At 44.7% G+C, this 20544-nt stretch overlaps 1 protein-coding gene and 1 non-coding gene across 2 annotated transcripts in view; both read left to right on the top strand.

Moving 5' to 3' along the window:
* The window catches only part of gpc1a (glypican 1a), a 50246-nt gene that overhangs the window by 26757 nt on the left and 2945 nt on the right, over positions 1-20544 (top strand). Inside the window, exons 2-8 of the mRNA XM_046332916.1 lie at positions 6226-6384; positions 11029-11423; positions 15178-15343; positions 15989-16119; positions 16237-16377; positions 16473-16603; positions 20366-20541. Coding sequence (XP_046188872.1) covers positions 6226-6384; positions 11029-11423; positions 15178-15343; positions 15989-16119; positions 16237-16377; positions 16473-16603; positions 20366-20541 — 1299 coding nt within the window. The remainder of the gene's footprint in view (positions 1-6225; positions 6385-11028; positions 11424-15177; positions 15344-15988; positions 16120-16236; positions 16378-16472; positions 16604-20365; positions 20542-20544) is intronic.
* On the top strand, positions 5861-5934 carry trnaa-ugc. Its single transcript has one exon. It is a non-coding gene; the product is annotated as a tRNA-Ala (tRNA).

Below are 20544 nucleotides of genomic sequence, written 5' to 3'. Positions count from 1 at the left end.
ATCAACTGGCACGACAGTGTGTGTGTGTGTGTGTGTGGTTTTCAGGAGAGGGTGGGAAAGAGTTGATGGTTGTATAATCTACACTCTTAGAAAAAAGGTTCCAAAAGGGTCCTTCGGCTGTCCCCGTAGGAGAACCCTTTTGATTCCAGGTAGAACCCTTTTTGGTTCCAGGTAGAACCCATTTGGATTCCATGTGGGAAGCAGTTTGGTTTCAGAGGTGGTGCAATTTCTTTTGCCAAATATATTTGAACAATTTTTTTTTAGGGGGTGCTGCACCACCCTCATCACCCTTACTTCCTGTGACTATGTAGATACAGTAGCACCTTTTTTCTAAGAGTGTATGTTCATCATGCCCTGAATCAAAAGCTCAAGCTCCTATTCAATACTCCCAACATCTGCCTGATAATAACGTCCATAGATTCTTAGTTACCATGACAAACTAGATTAGTATGTGCTCTCTTCCTCTGTGCTGTAGCGTATAAATGTAGCGTATAAATAATTCCTTACCAATATGCTTTGCATTCTCTATCCTACAATACCCCTGGGTGGTGGCCTGCAGGCTATGTGTAAACCTCCCTTGTGTGTGTCTGTTCTGTGTCTATGTACAGTATCTTTGTGTGCATGCGTCTGTGTGTCTATGCACATGGCTGAGAAAGGAGATGGAGTAGGTGTCTAATATCAGGTGACGGCTCAGCCTTTCTCTGAATACAGACGGCTGGCATTAGTCCACCGGGCGCGTCTGGCGACCTTTCACTGAGTCGGCCCCGGTGTCTACCCTGTCAACACCTGGCTGAGGAGCAGTGTCACTCCCCACACTGCGCCCCGGCGGTGACGTCACACTTTCCAAAATGTAAACGATCACAATAAAGAAAGTCGAACATTCCACGTCGAACACTCCACGTATAATCTCCCAGCAATTTAATGGGTATTTACCAACATTTCGGGATCACTGCGCCTTCCTCAGGGTCTGCCAGGGTCTGAGGAAGGCACAGTGATGCCGAAACGTTGGTAAGAACCCATTAAATTGCAGGTAAATTATACGCGGAGTGTTCGACTTTCTTTATTTTCATAGTTTGTAGTTTATTTGCCGGTAGTCAGCACCTCCACACAAACTATTGTTCTGGGTGTGCGCTAGCTCATGTTTTTTTAATCTACACTTTCCAAAATGGACATACCGTCACTGAATGGCCCCACCCAGAGCCAAGGTGCCAGTAAAATGATGCAGCATTTAGAAATGACTCATGTCCTTTCCAGATGAAACTGTAGCCAGGGAGTAATGGGAGTGACGGTGTGTCTGGTGAGTGGAGATGTGGGGAGGAAGGCAAAAGAGCGGCCACCATCTTAAAACAGTGGCCCACATCCCAGATACATGCTCAACAATCCCATTGAAATGATCTACGAGATGAGTCACATGAGATGGATTTGTATTGTTACATTTTTTTTGTTGATGTGACCTTTAAACTAGGAATATGCAGTGGTTTAAATGGAATCATTAATGCTGTGTTAGAGCCAATCTAATGTATATGTGTGGGCTGTAGAATAAGCTGCATGTACTGCTGTTCTCAGATTGATTTCCAATACAGTTGTGAATAATATTCATGGGATGTAAAGTAGTGTATGGTTGTAAACTGGATCATTTTACACTATGGTGCACACAGAGCAATAGAGAGAAAGAAATGGGGGAGAACAGAGAGAATCGGTCAACTTGAACACATTGGTAGTGTCTGTGGATGGAGCGAGAAGGAGCAGTCTGGTAGAGACAGATGCAGAGTGACTGAACATCATTCATTATCCCTGTTACAGTATGATAGGGTGCAGAGAAATCTATATCAGTGTTCATTGTCATTATGTACTGTAACATAATGGCCTATATGGGACTGTGATCCACTGAATGGGCTGCAGTTTATTTGTTTGTCACTGTAAGTGAATTAACTTTATAGCTCCTGCAGGATACCCAGTTTACATTACGAAGCAACGCTGGAACATTGTTAAGCCCCTTTACTGTAGTAAACATCCTTAACAGTCTAGTGACAACAAACATCTTTGTGTCATGGTTTTCGCTGCTGGTCATTCGAGTCAAGTGCAGGAGAGCAGAGAATAGGTGATCAGGTGACTAGCCAAGATCAACAAACAGACAGGCGCATACAGCTACAACTCAACCGGCAAAAGTGACAAGCGCAAAATACCGTCAATAATATAACAATAAGGTTCACCAATAATTCCCCAAATAGGGTACAGGCAATGCCCAGGGTGAAAAACTGGACTGGCGCGAAACAACAAACACAAAACAAAACAATTCCACACAAATACATGGGGGCAACAGAGGAATATACAGTGGAGAGAACAAGTATTTGATACACTGCCGATTTTGCCGATTTTCCTACTTACAAAGCATGTAGAGGTCTGTAATTTGTTTTACCATAGGTACACTTCAACTGCGAGAGACGGAATCTAAAACAAAACTCCAGAAAATCACATTGTATGATTTTTAAGTAATTAATTGCCGCCCGACCAAGAAGGGGAGCCGACTTCGGCGGAAATGTGTTTCCTCCCATCCACAGATCAGTGGTTAACCCAAACACAATTAAATATATTAAAGTGGAATGGCAAATCCTCCAGTTGGATCTCTTTGCCTCTTCTAACCAAAGTTTCCAGTTAGTTAAGGGTAGACATTCTGAAAGTCTTTTCAAGCCTTTGATTTCCCCTTCCAAGCATCTGACATGGCTTTCTTTTCAATCACTTTTGCATGGTTCCATTTAGGTAGTTTGTCACCAACAGACATTTGTAGGCTGGCCACAATCATCTGTCCAGACATTAATTTCTGATTGCAGAAATGACAGCCATTAGAGATAGATGTGAAATGGGATGGAGAGTGCAGCAGGTTCATGGACAAATAGTCAAAGTCAACATTATCTTTCAACGGCTGTCCAATCTAGATTTGCTAGCTACATTTTCTGTGGAAGTCTTGCAGATTGTATTAGCCTCTATTACGTGTATGTTGTGCCTTTGACTGTGGCTGGCAGAGCTCTAATTGGCTATGAATGGGCTTTGATTCGATTAGTGTGACACAGGGGGCAAGGTTGGCCACCCCTCATCTCCCTCGGCAGTAATCTGTCTCTTGAATAAACGCTGTAAGTGGGCTGGACTCTCTCCCTGCACCTGCTCCCTCACATAGCCAGCCAGAGCCAGAACTGTTCTGTCTGTCGAACACTGAGCAGCAAACAGGATATAGCCCACTAGCCACTATAGCCAGGAACTACATACCAATTTTCAATCATACCCATCACAGATAATACATAGATAGGCCTAGAGCTTCTCTATATGGAGTGCCGAAGGTTATTATATATATATATATATATCGCATTGTAAGGGATCTCCATAATGTAGGCATAGGTCTCAGGAACCTTGCGGTCTTACTGGTCCAATGAGAGATGTGATCCTATCTGCATACTGATGATGACTTGCTCGTTGTTATTCTGTGTGTCTGTCTTTGCATGTCTATGGATTAGGGAGGTGTGTCTGGGTGCTCAGGCGTGTGTGTCCCTGTGTCCCTGGCTTGTATGAATGTGTGTGTGCACACAACAAATCTGATTTATCAGTCTCGTCTCTCCTTGTTCGCTGTCAGCAGTCATTGAAATGCAGGCCACACGCCTGCCCCCTGCTCGCTGACTAAAATGGACGAGCGCTCAGGAGCTGTCCAGGAGATTAGATGTTTAATGGGATTTAAGCCTGTTCTTCTCTGCAAGACGCTAGGCCTACCAGAGACACACAATATGATTTCTACTGGAATCCCTCCATTGTGTTTTTACTGGTTTACACTTTGCGCTGCATATTAAATCACCTCAGAACAACCTGTTTGAAGTCTCGCTTCAGAAGCTATGCACTGTTTCAAAGTAAAGACATTTGAACACTTTGACACATGAGAGAGAGGCACGAGGAAGGAGTTTACGATAGGAGAATGCACAGTAAAAATGTCTGTCAAGTTAACAGTTCTGCCCTTCTCTTCTCTTTACACAGCATGATCACCATCAGGCTCAATCATCCCTTTTTTTCTCCTCTCAAAGTTGTTTGATACGATATAAAGGATTGCAAATACTCCTCATGTCAGTGCCACATACCGTGCAGAAGACTACAGGAAAACAGACAGACTACTGCTTGACTACCACACAACTAGTGAGCTTCTTGGCACACAGATCCTATTTCCCTTCTCTAGAATTTTAAGATAAAAGAAGTGAGGAAATAAATAAATAAGTGAATAGAGATTTCTCTGCACTTTTCCCTCCTGCTGTAGTCAGGATTTATAAAAGATGCATGGATGTGATAGCATCTCTCGCTCCAGTTCCCGGGGCAGACAGCCAGGGCCAGGCAGAGGCAGGGCTTGAGCAGGGAACCCGTTTGTGAAGTGGCAGAGAGGGCTGGGGGGCAGACCACTCACCCCCATCCCCTCTACGCCTAACCCCCTCCTCAGGCTCACCCCCGCCTGCTTGGGGACTGGGGCTGCAGACTGCACTCTAAGCTGTCTGGCTCTTTCTCTCGTGTGTGTGAGAGTGTGTGAGAGTGTGTGTGTGTGTATAGAAGAATTTAACAAGATTGTTTTTTTGTGGAACTTGTCAGTAATACATATGGCAGCAAATACACTTCATAGAAGATTCTTGTAATATCTGACTTATATTGGTGGTTAACATTTGGACATAACAGAATTGTTGTATGTATTATATAAAAAACATACAAGAGACATGTAAGCTAAGCCTTCTAAGGCACATGGGACATGCATGTTTCAAAGCACTTGCACTGTCTGATGTCATTGATACATGCAATGTGACACTTATTGAAAAAAGAAGCAAAGTCTGCCATGAGGAGGAGGAGGAGGGGGGTGAGGAGGAGAGGGAGAGGGGGAGAGGATCAGGAGGAGGAGGAGAAGGAGGTGGAGATGGAGGAGAAGAGGAGGAGGGGGAGGAGGAGGAGGAGGTGGAGAGAGAAGAGGAGTAGGGTGGAGGGGGGAGGAGGAAAGGGGTAGAGGGAGAGGAGGAGAGGAGAAGGAGCGAAGAGGACAGGAGGAGGGTAGGAGAATAGCAGGAGGGGAGGAGGAGGATGAGGAGAGGAGGAGGGGTAGAGGATGAGGAGCAGGATAGGGAGAGGAGGACGAGGGGGAGGAGGAGGAAAGGGGAAGAGGAGAGAAGAGGACAGGAGGAGGAGGACAGGTGGAGGAGGGGAGGAGAATAGCAGGAGGGGAAGAGTAGAGGGCGAGAAGGGGATGACATGAGGAGGGGGAGAATGAGGAATGACCGATAGCAGCAGTGAATATATTTAGTTATTAAGTGGAGATTTCTCCACAATCAGTTTCACGATAGCACATTGGTATTAGTCTGTGACAAATAAAGCTAAACAGGGCTTGGCTTGGCTAAGACCCTGGATAGGAGACCAAAAGTGTAGTTGTAGATAAACCAGCTGTCCAGTAGGAAGTGCTTCCCAGCCTTAAACATGGAAACTCAGAAATTAAAATGTATATACAAATGTTGTATTTTTCTTATAGTAATTGTCATATTTTTTTATATGTTGACTTGTAAAAGAAACGTGAAACCTATAAGGAAAGCATTTATTTTGTAGAGGTTACATTCTCAGAACATACACTTTCCAATAAAATTCATAGATGGCTCATTTATTTCATGAATATTGTCTCAAATATGTCATACCATATCATGTATTCAATTGTGTATGTCAAATAAGGCTTATAAGTTAACACATATACAAATACACCACGGACATATAAGGAAAAACATATATAAAATCTTACCAGAGCCTTAGTAGATGACTTATTAGATTTTTGTACAAATCATCCTCTTCTGCCATTCAAGAAGTAATCCCCTGTGGCTCAGTTGGTAGAGCATAGCACTTGCAATGCCAGAGTTGTGGGTTTGATTCCCACCAGGGACTAGCATGAAAATGTACAGAATGCATTCACTACTGTAAGTTATTCCAGATAGTTTTTTTTAACATGTTAGTCATTTAGCAGATGCACTTATCCAGAGTGACTTACAGGAGCAATTAGGGTGAAGTGTCTTGCGCAAGGGCACATCGACAGATTTTCCCCCTAGTCAGCTCAGGGATTCAAATCGGCAACCTTTCGGTTACTGGCCTAATGCTCTTAGAGCCTCTCTAAAATATACTCTTTTGTATTAAGTGGATAAAACCCTAAACATGTCCTCTCCTCTGTCTTGTCCCTAGGTGAGCACCTGCGGATCTGTCCCCAGGGGTACACCTGCTGTACCAGTGCCATGGAGGAGACCCTGTCCAACCTGAGTCGCAGGGAGTTTGAGGGGCTGGTCAGAGAGGCAGGGCGCTCGCTACAGGCCTCCCTCAACACACAGTACAGGAGCTTCGACAGTGAGTAGCCACAGAGAACTCATACTCTCCTCTATACTGACAATACACTCACAGATGCACGCATGCATGCACGCACTTACACACAAACCCTCATAAAATGAACATGGGCATCTACTCTGTCTGTCAGTTGTTTAACGAGAGGATAGGGCAAGTGTTGACGTGGTCTCAGATAAATAAACAAACCAAATAAATGTCCACACGTCAGAAAGACACGCTGAGCTGTCAACCTGAAGGGGAAAGGAGGTCACTAGACATTGGGATAATAACACTAGACATTGGGATAATAACACTAGACATTGGGATAATAACACTAGACATTGGGATAATAACACTAGACATTGGGATAATAACACTAGACATTGGGATAATAACACTAGACATTGGGATAATAACACTAGACATTGGGATAATAACACTAGACATTGGGATAATAACACTAGACATTGGGATAATAACACTAGACAATTGTGTATTTGTGTCAAAATGCTGATACCTCCTGACATTTCTTAAGCGCTGCCTGTCTTGACACCAGCCTCAAGTCTGTAGTTGCGTGCAATCTTTTCAACAACTGGATGACCTTGATAGTGTCCTTGACTTGTTCTGCGAATTTTGAAGACATTACTGCAATCTTTGACCCATCACTAATAAACTCTATTTATATAAATGAATCAAAATAGTCCTGAGGCTCCAGCTACAGTAGCACTATGGTGCCGGAGGATACTGTACCCAGATGACAGCAACTGATGACGCCTGAAACACGGCTGTTTGCTCGGGAAAATACATCTCCCACAAAGTAATCTGGACATCCATCCATCCATCCATCCATCCATCCATCCATCCATCCATCCATCCATCCATCCATCCATCCATCCATCCATCCATCCATCCATCCATCCATCCATCCATCTGATTAACATAAGATTAAAAAAGGATGTGGGGATGATGGCATGCAGTCATATTTCCTGTCTTGATGGGCCCTAGCTGTAATCAGAGTGGTAGAGACAGAGACAGGTAGACATAGACAGGAGAGGGGAAGGTGGGCTGCTGGGAGACAGAGTTATGATTGGCTGTGGTAATGAGTCTGGGAACATAGTAGACACTGTGGTGTGGAAGAGGGAGGGGTGAAATGTGATAAGTTGCCCCCCCTCCTCTCCTCCACCCCATCTACCCCCACAGGCCGGGATGCTGTCCCTGCTAATGAGCATTTGACCCAATGAGGAGAGTGGCTGCCAGAAGCATCACATCACCACACATCAGAGTAATGAGACAGAGAGAGAGAGAGAGAGGAGAGAGAGAGAAGGGCAGAGAAAGAGAAGGGTGAAGCAGGTAGGTAGTGGAAGAGAGAGGGACAGAAAGAGGGAGGGGGGAATGATGGATTGATTAGAGTTAGTGGAGGGCGATATGGAGAAAGAGGGAGAAAAAAGAGAAAGTGAAAAGGGAGGAGAGAATAAAGAGAAAGAGGGGGTTGTGAAAGGGTATGGTGATATGAGTCAGACAGTGTGTGTCAGATGGGGAGTTCCAGTACATTTTTCTCCTGCTTTCTATACTTCCTAAACGGCTGGGCTGCTCTGATTTACGGAGTGAGATAAAATCAGTGTGACTGATATGTGTGATATACGCCTTGGCAGAGTTAGCCTAGCTTAGCAACAGGAGGAAGGTGTGGGCCACACAACAACAAGGACACCAACAACACAACAACAAGGACACACACAGGGGCTGGGCTGGCAGAACAGTATAGAGCAGGGTTTTCCAAACTCTATCCTGGGGACCCCAAGGGGTGCACATTTTGTTTTTTGCCCTAGCACTACACAGCTGATTCAAATAATTAACTAATCAACTTGATTATTTGAATTAGCTGTGTAGTGCTAGGGCAAAAAAACAAAACGTGAACCCCTTGGGGTCCCGAGGACCGAGTTTGGGAAACGCTGGTATAGAGCTAGTCCAGCTGCATACACAACCCCTGCCCCCTCCTCCTCTCCCTCAACATCAGGAGGTTACAGCCACAGAGACAGAGGGAGGCCAGATGTTGGTGAGGATGAAGCAATCCATCAAAGAGGAACCTAGAGCTACAGCTACATGAAGCAGCGATAGAGAGGGGAGGAAATGGAAGTGTGCAGGTGATGTTTCAAGTCCATTTGGTATGATTGCAGCTGTGTCTTCCGTAGACTACAGCAGATGAACAGAAGCAGTAGGTAGCAGCAGTAGAAAACAGAGCAGCAGTAGGAGCAATAGAAACGGAATGAACATAAAATCGAGGAGAGGAGTGGCGGTAAGAGTTGCATGGCCATCTGGTTGTGTTTAGGGTTGCCGGGCGTGGGCCCTGGACTCACTCAGCTAAATGCAGGTTTTTACTGCTTCTCCACAGCAGCAGCGGCACTCACAGGCCCCGGCCCAGGCCCAGGCCCTCCGCCTGTCTCCAGCATTCAATCCCTCAGATTAGCGGGATTGCCAGAGATAGTCTCCCCTCCCTAACCCTCCCTCTACGGGGGTCAGCTCCAGCAGCAGGGAGTGACAGAGTTTTATTACATTCCCCCCTGACACTGTAACTCTCAGTATCCACTGCTTTATTGGAAGGCTCAATAAGGAGGTATGTAGGACAATGGTATAGTCCGTTGTTATTTTAGTTTTTCTCTCTTCCTCTCACTTTACCCGCAAAGTGCTGTTAACTGAACTGCAGCTGAGACGGTGCTCTACAGTTCCACGGTTGAGTTCCCAGGTTCTCAGTGTCTATAGTTTGTTTGTCAGGCATGCTAGAACACTCCTCCTTGTTTGTCACACTGGGCCAAATCGATCTGCTCATTCCCACGCTCCCATTTATTTGTTTATTTACGTAGCACAAAAAGCTTACCCACTAAGCACAGACATAATTTCAACATCTAGTTTTGATTTACATTTGGTTGTGACTTCAGCCAGAAATCAACAATAAATGTCACCATGTCAATGTATTTAGGTTCAAAATTGGGTAAAAAAAAAAGAAGAAAATCGTTTTCCACGTTGATTCAACCAGTTTCTGCCCAGTGGGTAGTGACTTTGGTTTTTGGAGAACACAAATCAATCATACGTCTGGGTGCCAAATGGGAGGACAGTTGGATCTGTACTTTACAGTCTAGCTAATCTCATGACAGCCTAATTTGGTTCTGGGTGCTAATATTCAAATCAAATTACATTTTACAATTATGATTAGTACAATACATCAACCTTACAGTGAAATGCATACTTACGAGCTCCTAAACAACAATGCCGTTTAAAAAAAAGAATGAGTAAGAATAAGAAACAATAGCGAGACTATACACAGGGGGGGTACCGGTACGGTAGCACCGGTTAGTTGAGGTAATATGTACATGTAGGTAGAGTTATTAAAGTGACTATGCATAGATGATAACAACAAAGAGTAGCAGCAGCGTAAAAGAGGGGGTGGCAATGCAAATAGTCTGGGTGGCCATTTTATTAGATGTTCTGGAGTCTTATGGCAATGGGGTAGAAGCTGTTTAGAAGCCTATAGGGAGTTTTTCCTAGCCACCGTGCTTCTACACCTGCATTGCCTGCTGTTTGGGGTTTTAGGCTGGGTTTCTGTACAGCACTTTGAGATATCAGCTGATGTACGAAGGGCTATACCTAAATACATTTGATTTGATTTGATTTTGGAACTAGACTTGATGTACTGGGTGATGTACTGGGCCATATGCACTACCCTCTGCAGTGCCTTGCAGTCGGAGGCTGAGCAGTTGCCATACCAGGCAGTGATGCAACCAGTGCTCTCGATGGTGCAGCTGTAGAACCTTTTGAGGATCTGAGGACCCATGACAAATATTTTCAGTCTCCTGAGGGGGAATAGGTTTTGTTGTGCCCTCTTCACTACCTATTGTATATCTGTGTGTTGGTGGTGATATGCTCACATTCTATGGGATCTACTGTACTTAAAGTAGTGGCCATTTAGCTGTACTTTATCTGAGCCTGTGTTCACTCTGTGGGCAGAGACCAGCAGCACTGGGAAGGCTAAGCTTGGTTTTTGGGGTTTGATGTCACACAATGCTTTGAATCGCCAACATACTGTACAGTAAAACTGACTAACTGCAGCCTCCATTTTGATTTGGGTGGAGAGGGGCGGCGCAGGGCGGCACAGTAGACCGGTACTGAGGCCCAGAAGGTGCTGTTTCTCCTGACCGACAGGTAGTGATGGAACTAATGGTGTAATGGCTGACAGCTGGAGACCAAACAGATGAAAAGAGAGTGAGAGAGGAAAAACAAAAAGGGTAAAGACAAAAAGGAAAGGAGAGAATGAAAGTTAGGGATAGGGTGTGAGGGGAAGAGGGGGAAGGGTTTATACATGCAGGTAACTATCAATATGAATGAGCCTTTTAGGCACTGTAGAATAGACCATAGGGCTGTAGCAGTCAAGTATCTAACTGCTATTGATCATCTCTTTTATCATCTCAGTGTTTGATTGTTCGGTCGCCTCCAAAGTTCCCAGGTCACTTCCTGTTTGCACAAGTAAAGGAATGGCTCTCCTCTCGCTCTAGGCTCGCCAGGCCCTGTATTAAGAGGTCTGTGGAAAAGGCATTGACACGTTCTGCACCTGTCCAATAGGTAAAACGGACCATTCCAGTATTTGACTCCTCGTCTCTCTTTCTCCTCTCTCCTCAGCGTACTTCACAGATCTCTTGAACAGATCCGAGCGTTCCCTTCAAGAGTCCTTCCTGGCCACGCTGGGCTCTCTCTACTCCAAGAACGCCCCTGTGTTCCAGGACCTGTACGCTGACCTGCGTCGCTACTACCGTGGCTCCGCTGTCAACCTGGAGGAGACGCTCAACGACTTCTGGGCACGGCTGCTGGAGCGCCTGTTCAAGGCCTCCTCCCTCCCGCAGTACACCCTCACCGACGACTACCTGGAGTGTGTGGCCAAGCAAACGGAGACCCTGCGGCCCTTTGGGGACGTCCCCCGTGACCTCAAGCCCAAGGTCACCAGGGCCTTCGTGGCGGCGCGGTCATTCGTCCAGGGCTTGACTGTCAGTGGGGAAGTGGTCCGCAAAGTCTCCCAGGTACTGTTCTAGTAGAGACCTGTGCTGTTTCACGTGTTGCTACCACTGAGAAATATGGCAGTGCTTTTTATTCCTGATATTACCACCTCACATCCACCACACCGTCAACCATTAAACACCCTGCACGCACATAAATGCTGTCAACTAGTTGAAATTGGGATTGTTATGTAAAATCACTGAGTAAGTTCCTTGCGTAAATCTGTCACAGAAAGAAAATGCCCTGGGTGTGTAATTTTCACCCCTAGGCAGTGTGTTTAACCTTGGTTACCCTGGTGAAAACATATGCATACTGTAGATGGATAGAGCGCAGTAGGGGCGTGCCTCAGTAGGGGCGTGCCTCAGTAGGGGCGTGCCTCAGTAGGGGCGTGCCTCAGTAGGGGCGTGTCTCAGTAGGGGTGTGTCTCAGTAGGGGCGTGCCTCAGTAGGGGCCTGCCTCAGTAGGGGCTTGTCTCAGTAGGGATGGGTAAAGGGCTGCTGTGCATTGCCCCAGCAACAGGGTGTCTGAGGGGCGGATGAAACATGTAGCGAGGCTAGCTTAAAAAACATTTCCCATCAGGAGTGACTTACAAAGAAACCTGGCCCCTCCGACCCCTGTCCCAGTTCCTTCAGCCACAGTCTACTGGCCAGTCTACATTTAGCCTTTATTGGATGAAAGTAAGGCATTTTAGGGACATGTCTCTATCTCTTTGGAAGGTAGCAGTGGAACGTGCCCAGTGCCTGTTTCATATGACAACTTTTATGATGCTTTTATTGGTATAGAGAATCACAAAAGCACATTCTTGGAAAGAGGAAGGAGCCTTTGAGAAATGTTTAGGTTTTATGTTCATTTAAATGTAACATCAATATGAAAGTACGTTTAGCCTACAAATATCTAATGTGTAATCTGTTGTGTCTTTGTGTGGATCGATGTGTATTTTTGCGTTACTTATCGAACATACACAAGCTATTTACACAAACACCAGAGAGGGCAATAGCCACGTACAGGAATCCTGTGGGCTCTCACTCCCTTCTTCCTAAAAATAACCACCATTTCAAACCGCTCTTTATGTTGGCACAAAGAGGCCGGAGTCTGGCCCATTTAAATACAGACTTTATTTACAGCACGGTGCCACCAGCTTTACAACTTTTAAATAGAACACAGGGAGAGGGAGATAGAAGTGGAGAGGAGGAGGTATAGAGAGATGAAAGGGAGTGTGTGAGAGAACCTGAGAGAGAGGATCTGAGAGTGAGAAAGAGAGTGAGAGAGAGAAAGAGGATGGATGGAATAATCCCTTTGAGCTATGGTTGATTACTGTTGTTACTGTCAGTGACAGTGGCTGATGTAACAGTATGGCATCATGGGTGTCTGTCCTGTCACTGATCTTAATTTATCAGCACCATTACCTGTCCGCTCCGCTCTGCTCCACTCCACCTCCTGTTGTCACACTGTAGGAGATTTAACACTGTGGGATGTCACAATCAATTGGTGACATTCAGACGTATTAGGAAGCTGGTTGTCTGTGTACATTAAGCCCTGTTGATGGGTTCCTGTGAAGTCTGTTAATACAAGGACCGGTTGTAATGACACAGCTTTAATCTTGTTAGCTGTTCAGTCTCCTTGTGAAGTTCTTAATGGTCTCCCATTCTAGACAGCATAAGCTCGCTCTTATCCTTTTAAGGAGCTACATTTAAAGCTGCATTCTGGGAAAATGACATTGTCCTCCTCCGAATGCTTCAATAGTGCGAGATTATTCTTGGAAATGATAGCCAACTCTTGTAACAGTTAGCATCCTTTAGGAAACATCTACACCAACATATCCGTTTATCTATCCCTTACCGAACCCCTCTTATGCATTAGCTGCATGGTATTGTTGCTGTGTCATGTTGCAAAATGCGCACTACATAATCATAATCAATACATGATAATCATGATCATAGTACATGTTTTAACCACAAATATACAGTGGGGCCCGACATTATTGACACCGTTGATAAAGATGAGTGATAATGACTCTATAAAATAAATCATCCCAATACTGAGCTATGTGCATGTTCAAAAACAATTAGAAAGTACAGTGGGGCAAAAAAGTATTTAGTCATCCACCAATTGTGCAAGTTCTCCCACTTAAAAAGATGAGAGTCCTGTCATTTTCATCATAGGTACACATCAACTATGACAAATAAAATGAGAAAAAAAATCCAGAAAATCACATTGTAGGATTTTTCATGAATGTATTTGCAAATTATGGTGGAAAATAAGTATTTGGTCAATAACAAAAGTTTATCTCAATACTTTGCTATATACCCTTTGTTGGCAATGACAGAGATCAAACGTTTTCTGTAAGTCTTCTCAAGGTTTTCACACACTTGCTGGTATTTTGTCCCATTCCTCCATCCTCTAGAGCAGTGATGTTTTGGGGCTGTTGCTGGGCAACACAGACTTTCAACTCCCTCCAAAGATTTTCTATGGGGTTGAGATCTGGAGACTGGCTAGGCCACTCCAGGACCTTGAAATGCTTCTTACGAAGTCACTCCTTCGTTGCCCGGGCGGTGTGTTTGGGATCATTGTCATGCTGAAAGACCCAGCAACGTTTCACCTTCAATGCCCTTGCTGATGAAAGGAGGTTTTCACTCAAAATCTCACGATACATGGCCCCATTCATTCGTTCCTTTACACGGATCAGTCATCCTGGTCCCTTTGCAGAAAAACAGCCCCAAAGCATGATGTTTCCACCCCATGCTTCACAGTAGGTATGGTGTTCTTTGGAAGCAACTCTGCATTCATTGTCCTCCAAACACAACGAGTTGAGTTTTTCCCAAAAAGTTATATTTTGGTTTCATCTGACCATATGACATTCTCCCAATCCTCTTCTGGATCATCCAAATGCTCTCTAGCAAACTTCAGATGGGCCTGGACATGTACTGGCTTAAGCAAGTGGACACGTCTGGCACTGCAGGATTTGAGTCCCTGGCGGCGTAGTGTGTTACTGATGGTAGGCTTTGATACTTTGGTCCCAGCTCTCTGCAGGTCATGCACTAGGTCCCCCCGTGTGATTCTGGGATTTTTGCTTACCGTTCTTGTGATAATTTTGACCCCACGGGGTGAGGGTCAGTGTAATTGCTCCCACAGTTGATTTCTTCAAACCAAGCTGCTTACCTATTGCAGATTCAGTCTTCCCAGCCTGGTGCAGGTCTACAATTTTGTTTCTGGTGTCTTGGACATAGTGGAGTTCGGAGTGTGACTGTTTGAGGTTGTGGACAGGTGTCTTTTATACTGATAACAAGTTCAGACAGGTGCCATTAATACAGGTAACGAGTGGAGGACAGAGGAGCCCCTTAAAGAATAAGTTACAGGTCTGTGAGAGCCAGAAATCTTGCTTGTAGGTGACCAAATACTTATTTTCCACCATAATTTGCAAATAAATCAATTAAAAATCCTACAATGTGATTTTCTGGATCTTTTTTTTCTTTCCATTTTGTCTGTCATAGTTGAAGTGTACCTATGATGAAAATTACAGGCCTCTCATATTTTTAAGTGGGAGAACTTGCACAATTGGTGGCTGACTAAATACTTTTTTGCCCCACTGTATATTACTTTATACTAATGCAATTGCTTAGAGAAAGAGAGTTTAACAAGTTATATTTATTTTTGCAAAAAGGCAGGAGTCAATTATTTATACCTCTAAAGAGTCTTATAAATAATGTAGTCTCATTACTCCTCACGGTTAAAAAGATGCAAAGCTCCTTGATGATGATGATGGGTGTGCCCCTCCAGGTTCCTCTGAGCCCAGAGTGTACCCGTGCTATGATGAAGCTTGTGTACTGCCCCCACTGTAGAGGCCTGGCCTCCGTCAAGCCCTGTGCCAACTACTGCAGAAACGTCATGAAGGGCTGCCTTGCCAACCAGGCCGACCTGGACACCGAGTGGCAGAACCTCGTCGGTGAGAGAAACACACGTGCACTCACACATGCACACACACACACACCGCACACAAATAAGCACACACTCTCTGTTATGCAGGTGAGTGAGGACCCAAAAGCGACTTAACAGAAACAGAGTTTATTCAAGTCCAAACAGAAAAACGACAAATCCTGAATCCTTAACAGGAAATGTCCAAACGGGGATAACAGAAATCCTCTAGTTTGTAGAGGGGAACAACAGGATTAGCGGCCACAGACTGCAGGTCTCTTTGGGTAGGCGCAGGCTGTAGCTGACAGAGACACCTGCTCACACGCAGCATCTGATGAAGGCAAAAACACGACAGGACGGAACAAGTACACAGCGAACAGCAAACAAGGATCCGACAAGGACAGAAGCAGAAACAGAGGGAGAAATAGGGACTTAATCAGAGGGCAAAATAGGGGACAGGTGTGAAAGAGTAAACGAGGTAGTTAGGAGAATGAGGAACAGCTGGGAGCAGGAACGGAACGATAGAGAGGGATAGAGAGAGGGAAAGAACCTAATAAGACCAGCAGGGGGAAACGAATAGAAGAGAAAGCACAGGGACAAGACATGACAATCTATGACAAAACATGACACTCTCACAGTCTTTTCCTCGATTCTCTTCCCTGTCTCTATTGTCCAGACACCATGCTGCAGGTGGCGTCTAGTTTCAGTGCTGACCCCAGTGTGGATGTGGTCATCAACTCCCTCCCCATCCGCATCTCAGAGGCCATCCTCTACATGCAGGAGAACACAGAGGTCTTCACCAGCAAGGTCAGTTCAACCAGCACCAAACCCTGACTAAACCTTCTCACTCCCACTCATGGCCCATTCTCTTCAGTGTTAGATGTGTGTCTAAAGGTGTGGGTTTCATTGTGTGTTTGGTGGTAGGTGTTCCAGGCCTGTGGGACCCCCAGGGTGGCAGACACACAGAGCTCAGGGTCTGAGGAGAGAAAGAAGAGAGTGAACCCTGCCAGCACCGCAATGGAGTACAAACCCAGCCCCACTGTAGGGGTCCCACTGGAGATGCAGGTGTGTGTGGCATTAGAACTGCAGGACATCCTCTCTGTCTTGTGTGTGTGTGTGTGTGTGTGCTGAGTATTCAAACTATGTCTTATCTCTCCTAGATATCTGATGTGTCTAGTAAGCTGCGGGAGATGCAGCAGTACTGGGTCCAGCTGCCAGCTGCTCTGTGCAATAGTAAAGTGGCAGCAGGAGCAGCTGGTGACAAGTGCTGGAATGGCATGACCAAGGCCAGGTATGATGAGCACCTGTCCAGTGTTTTAGCTGTCTGGCAGAGACAGACTGTTAATGACACATTGTCAACAGTAATATGTAGAATATCATCCCCTAAACATAGTATACTATTCCTCCTCACCTGTCTGAGAACATCTGTACTGTGTTGGATGTGAATTGCTCAGGTAACCCTGAGATGCACTTTAGAACCAGGATGAACATGCTAACCATTCACACAGCAGCAGACAGTTCACAGAGACACAGCACTGCCTATTAGTCATGTAATACTCTCTCTGGTTAGAGTGAATCCCCCAAGACCCTCTGTATCTCAGTCTGAAATGGCCTCCCCTTCCCCTCACCCCCTTTTGTGCTATTCAACTAAATTGATTGAGCAGTTTACCTCCCTTTCTGCAGTGCCACAACTCCCCCCTTGTTGGATTGAGATTGAGCAATTTGATTTATAGTGGGCTGTTGACTCTGAAATATGTGACAGACTATGTCATAAAAAATGTATGTACTTGTGGGTTCATGGGCGTGTTTGTGATAGTTTTTCAAGCAGCATTGGACACTGATATAAACGTGTGAGTTTGTGTGCATAAATGTGTGTAGCTAGATTTACATCCAATTGGCAACAGATTTTCATGCGAATATTCTAAAATCCACATAAAGAAAATCTGCGCATTTTCCCACCAGTGGTGTATTTCCACCAAACTGACTTGTTGCGGATAAAAATCAGTGCGTGATGACATAGTGCACACAAAATGTTTTCATGTACCGAATAAAAATTGAATGTTCAATATGTTTCCATCGCATTTTCAACTCTACCGATAGTTCTTTTCACAAAAACTATAGCAAATGTGCCCACTTTGGTCTTGGCACATGCACTCCAGCCAACAGCTCGCTGATACAGTGCAGGTAGGCTGTGCAGGTAGGCTGTGCAGGTAGGCTGTGCAGGTAGACTGTGCAGGTAGGCTGTGCAGGTAGACTGTGCAGGTAGGCTGTGCAGGTAGGCTGTGCAGGTAGGCTGTGCAGGTAGGCTGTGCAGGTAGACTGTGCAGGTAGACTGTGCAGGTAGGCTGTGCAGGTAGACTGTGCAGGTAGACTGTGCAGGTAGACTGTGCAGGTAGACTGTGCAGGTAGACTGTGCAGGTAGGCTGTGCAGGTAGACTGTGCAGGTAGGCTGTGCAGGTAGGCTGTGCAGGTAGACTGTGCAGGTAGGCTGTGCAGGTAGGCTGTGCAGGTAGGCTGTGCAGGTAGGCTGTGCAGGTAGGCTGTGCAGGTAGACTGTGCAGGTAGGCTGTGCAGGTAGGCTGTGCAGGTAGGCCAGTCTACATTATTATTATTATTATGGAACAGCACAATAATAGTTTTATTTGTCAAACGGCAGCCAAGCCTCGATGATCATTTCACCAGAATAAGACCCTTGATATTTATTGGAACTGAGCATCAAGCTCATCACCGTGCACTTTCACCACCCTGTGAAGTTCATCATAATTTATTTCATCTGTAATAAACTGCATGCTTTCCCGAGTTGTAGTGGGTGGACCACACACCATGTTATCGTGTGACTCCAAGTTTACCTCTATATGAAGGTTATTATATCAATATTTCAAATCAAAATGTATTGGTCGCATACACATATTTAGCAGGTGGGTTTGCAGGTGTAGATAAATGACTGTGTACCTCGCTCCAACAGTGCAGTAATATCTGACAATAAACAACGCCATTTCTCACATAATTAATTTGACAGACTATCCCACCATGTTGAATGAAGAAATTATCTATCAAATTGTACAGCAACGTCTTGCTTCCATCACACCTGTCGTGATACGGTATGCAGCGCTTAATTTGTAAATCGGGAATAGATAGTGAGCGCGAAAGGGGGTTATCCAGTGGACTCGAGGTACCGGAACGCATGAGAAAAACCAACACATCATTGAGTACCACTTTTCATGTTTTCAATCATTGTGTTGGCTGCATCATGTTATGGGCATCTGCAAGGACTATGGAGTTTTTTTTATAGGATAAAACAGAATACAGCTATAAGCACAGGCAAAATTCTAGAGGAAAACCTGGTTCAGTCTGCTATCCAACAGACACTGGGAGATGATTTAAACTTTCAGCAGGATAATAACGTAAAACACAAAGCCAAATCTACACTGTTGCTTATCAAGGCAACATTGAATGTTCCTGAGTGGCCCGGTTACATTTTCGACTTAAAGCGGCTTGAAAATCTATGGCAAGTCTTAAAAATGGCTGTCTAGCAATGATCAAATTGACAGAGCTTGAAGAATAAAAAATAATAATAATGGTCAAATATTGTAAAATCCAGGTGTGCAAAGCTCTTAGAGACTTACCCAGAAATACTGTAATTGTACTTGTAATTGCCGCTAAAGGTAAAGGTGCCTCTAATTGCCGCTGAAGGTGCTTCAGCAAAGTATTGACTCAGGGTTGTGGATACTTATGTAAATGAGATATTACTGTATTTAATTTGTAATACATTTGCAAAAATGTCTAAAAACATGTTTTCACTTTGTCATTATCGGATATTGTGTGTAAAAAATCAATTGAATACATTTTGAATTCAGGCTGTATCACAACAAAATGTGGAATAAGTCAAGGGGTACAGTATGAATACTTTCTGAAGACACTGTAAATCATTGATGGAAACGTGGTTAGAGATGCTGAAATATTGAAATTTGTGACAGGTCAGGACATAAAAATGCAACTCCAAGGCAATGGGCCATTAATAATGCATGTAGGGCTCAGTGTGCTGTATCGCTAGCTCAGCCGTAAGCAGAAAGTGATATGCGTAAATTACAGGTTAACAGGCAAGTATAGCTATTCAAGCTACAGGTAACTGCCAAAATAATGGAAACACTTGAGTAAATGAGGGATACAAAGTATATTGAAAGCAGGTGCTTCTACAAAAAGGTAGTTGCTGAGTTAATTAAGCAATTAACATCCCATCACGCTTAGGGTCATGTATAAAAAATCTGGGCAGGCTGTTATTTTGGCTACCAAAGCTACTGTATGCCCATAGGATGACAATGCCCCCATTCACATGACACGAGTGGTCACTGAATGGTTTGATGAGCATGAAAACGATGTAATCAATATGCCATTGCTGTCTCAGCCACCAGATCCCAACCCATTTGAACACTTATGGTAGATTCTGGAGTGGCGCCTGGGACAGCGTTCTCCATCAACAAAACACCAAATTATGGAATTTCTCGTGGAAGAATGTCGCTTCTCTCCAATAGTTCCAGAGGCTTGTAGAATATATGCCAAGGTGCATTGAAGCTGTTCTGTATCATGTTGGCCCAATGCCCTATTAAGATGCTTTATGTTGGAGTTTCCTTTATTTTGGTAGTTACCTGCTTCTATACACTATATACTGCATGAGTGTGGGATCTTCCATCCAATACTGTGACCAAAGCAATGTAGTCCAGTGGAGGAGAGGGGAGCCTAGAGGATATATACAGTAGAGAAGATGAGGAGAGACTGAGACAGATAGACAGACACATCAAAAGGTTGACAAATCAATAACTGGTGAAATCGATAGACTAAATCCCTGAAGGAAAATGGATTTGTCCAAAAATAAATACCCAGCGATAAAAACATAACCCACAAAATTCTACTTGCTGCACATCCCCTTAATGATCCAAAGCCACAATCAAATAAAGGCCTAGTCCCAGAGCTTTGTCATCCTAATGCAATGTAGTACCACAGAAATTCAACCGTGTTGCCTGCTAAGTGACGTATTGATGTGTTCTGTGTCCAGGTATCTTCCTGAGGTGATGGGTGACGGCCTGGCCAGCCAGATCAATAACCCCGAGGTGGAAATTGACATCACCAAGCCAGACATGACTATCCGCCAGCAAATCATGCAGCTGAAGATCATGACCAACCGGCTGAGGAACGCCCTCAACGGCAACGACGTGGACTTCCAGGATGCCAGTG

Source organism: Oncorhynchus gorbuscha, unplaced genomic scaffold (genome assembly GCF_021184085.1).
Source record: "Oncorhynchus gorbuscha isolate QuinsamMale2020 ecotype Even-year unplaced genomic scaffold, OgorEven_v1.0 Un_scaffold_3:::fragment_2:::debris, whole genome shotgun sequence".
Classification (NCBI taxonomy): Eukaryota; Metazoa; Chordata; class Actinopteri; order Salmoniformes; family Salmonidae; genus Oncorhynchus; species Oncorhynchus gorbuscha.
The sequence above is the reverse complement of the archived record's forward strand: the minus strand, read 5'-3'. Positions and strand labels throughout refer to the sequence as shown.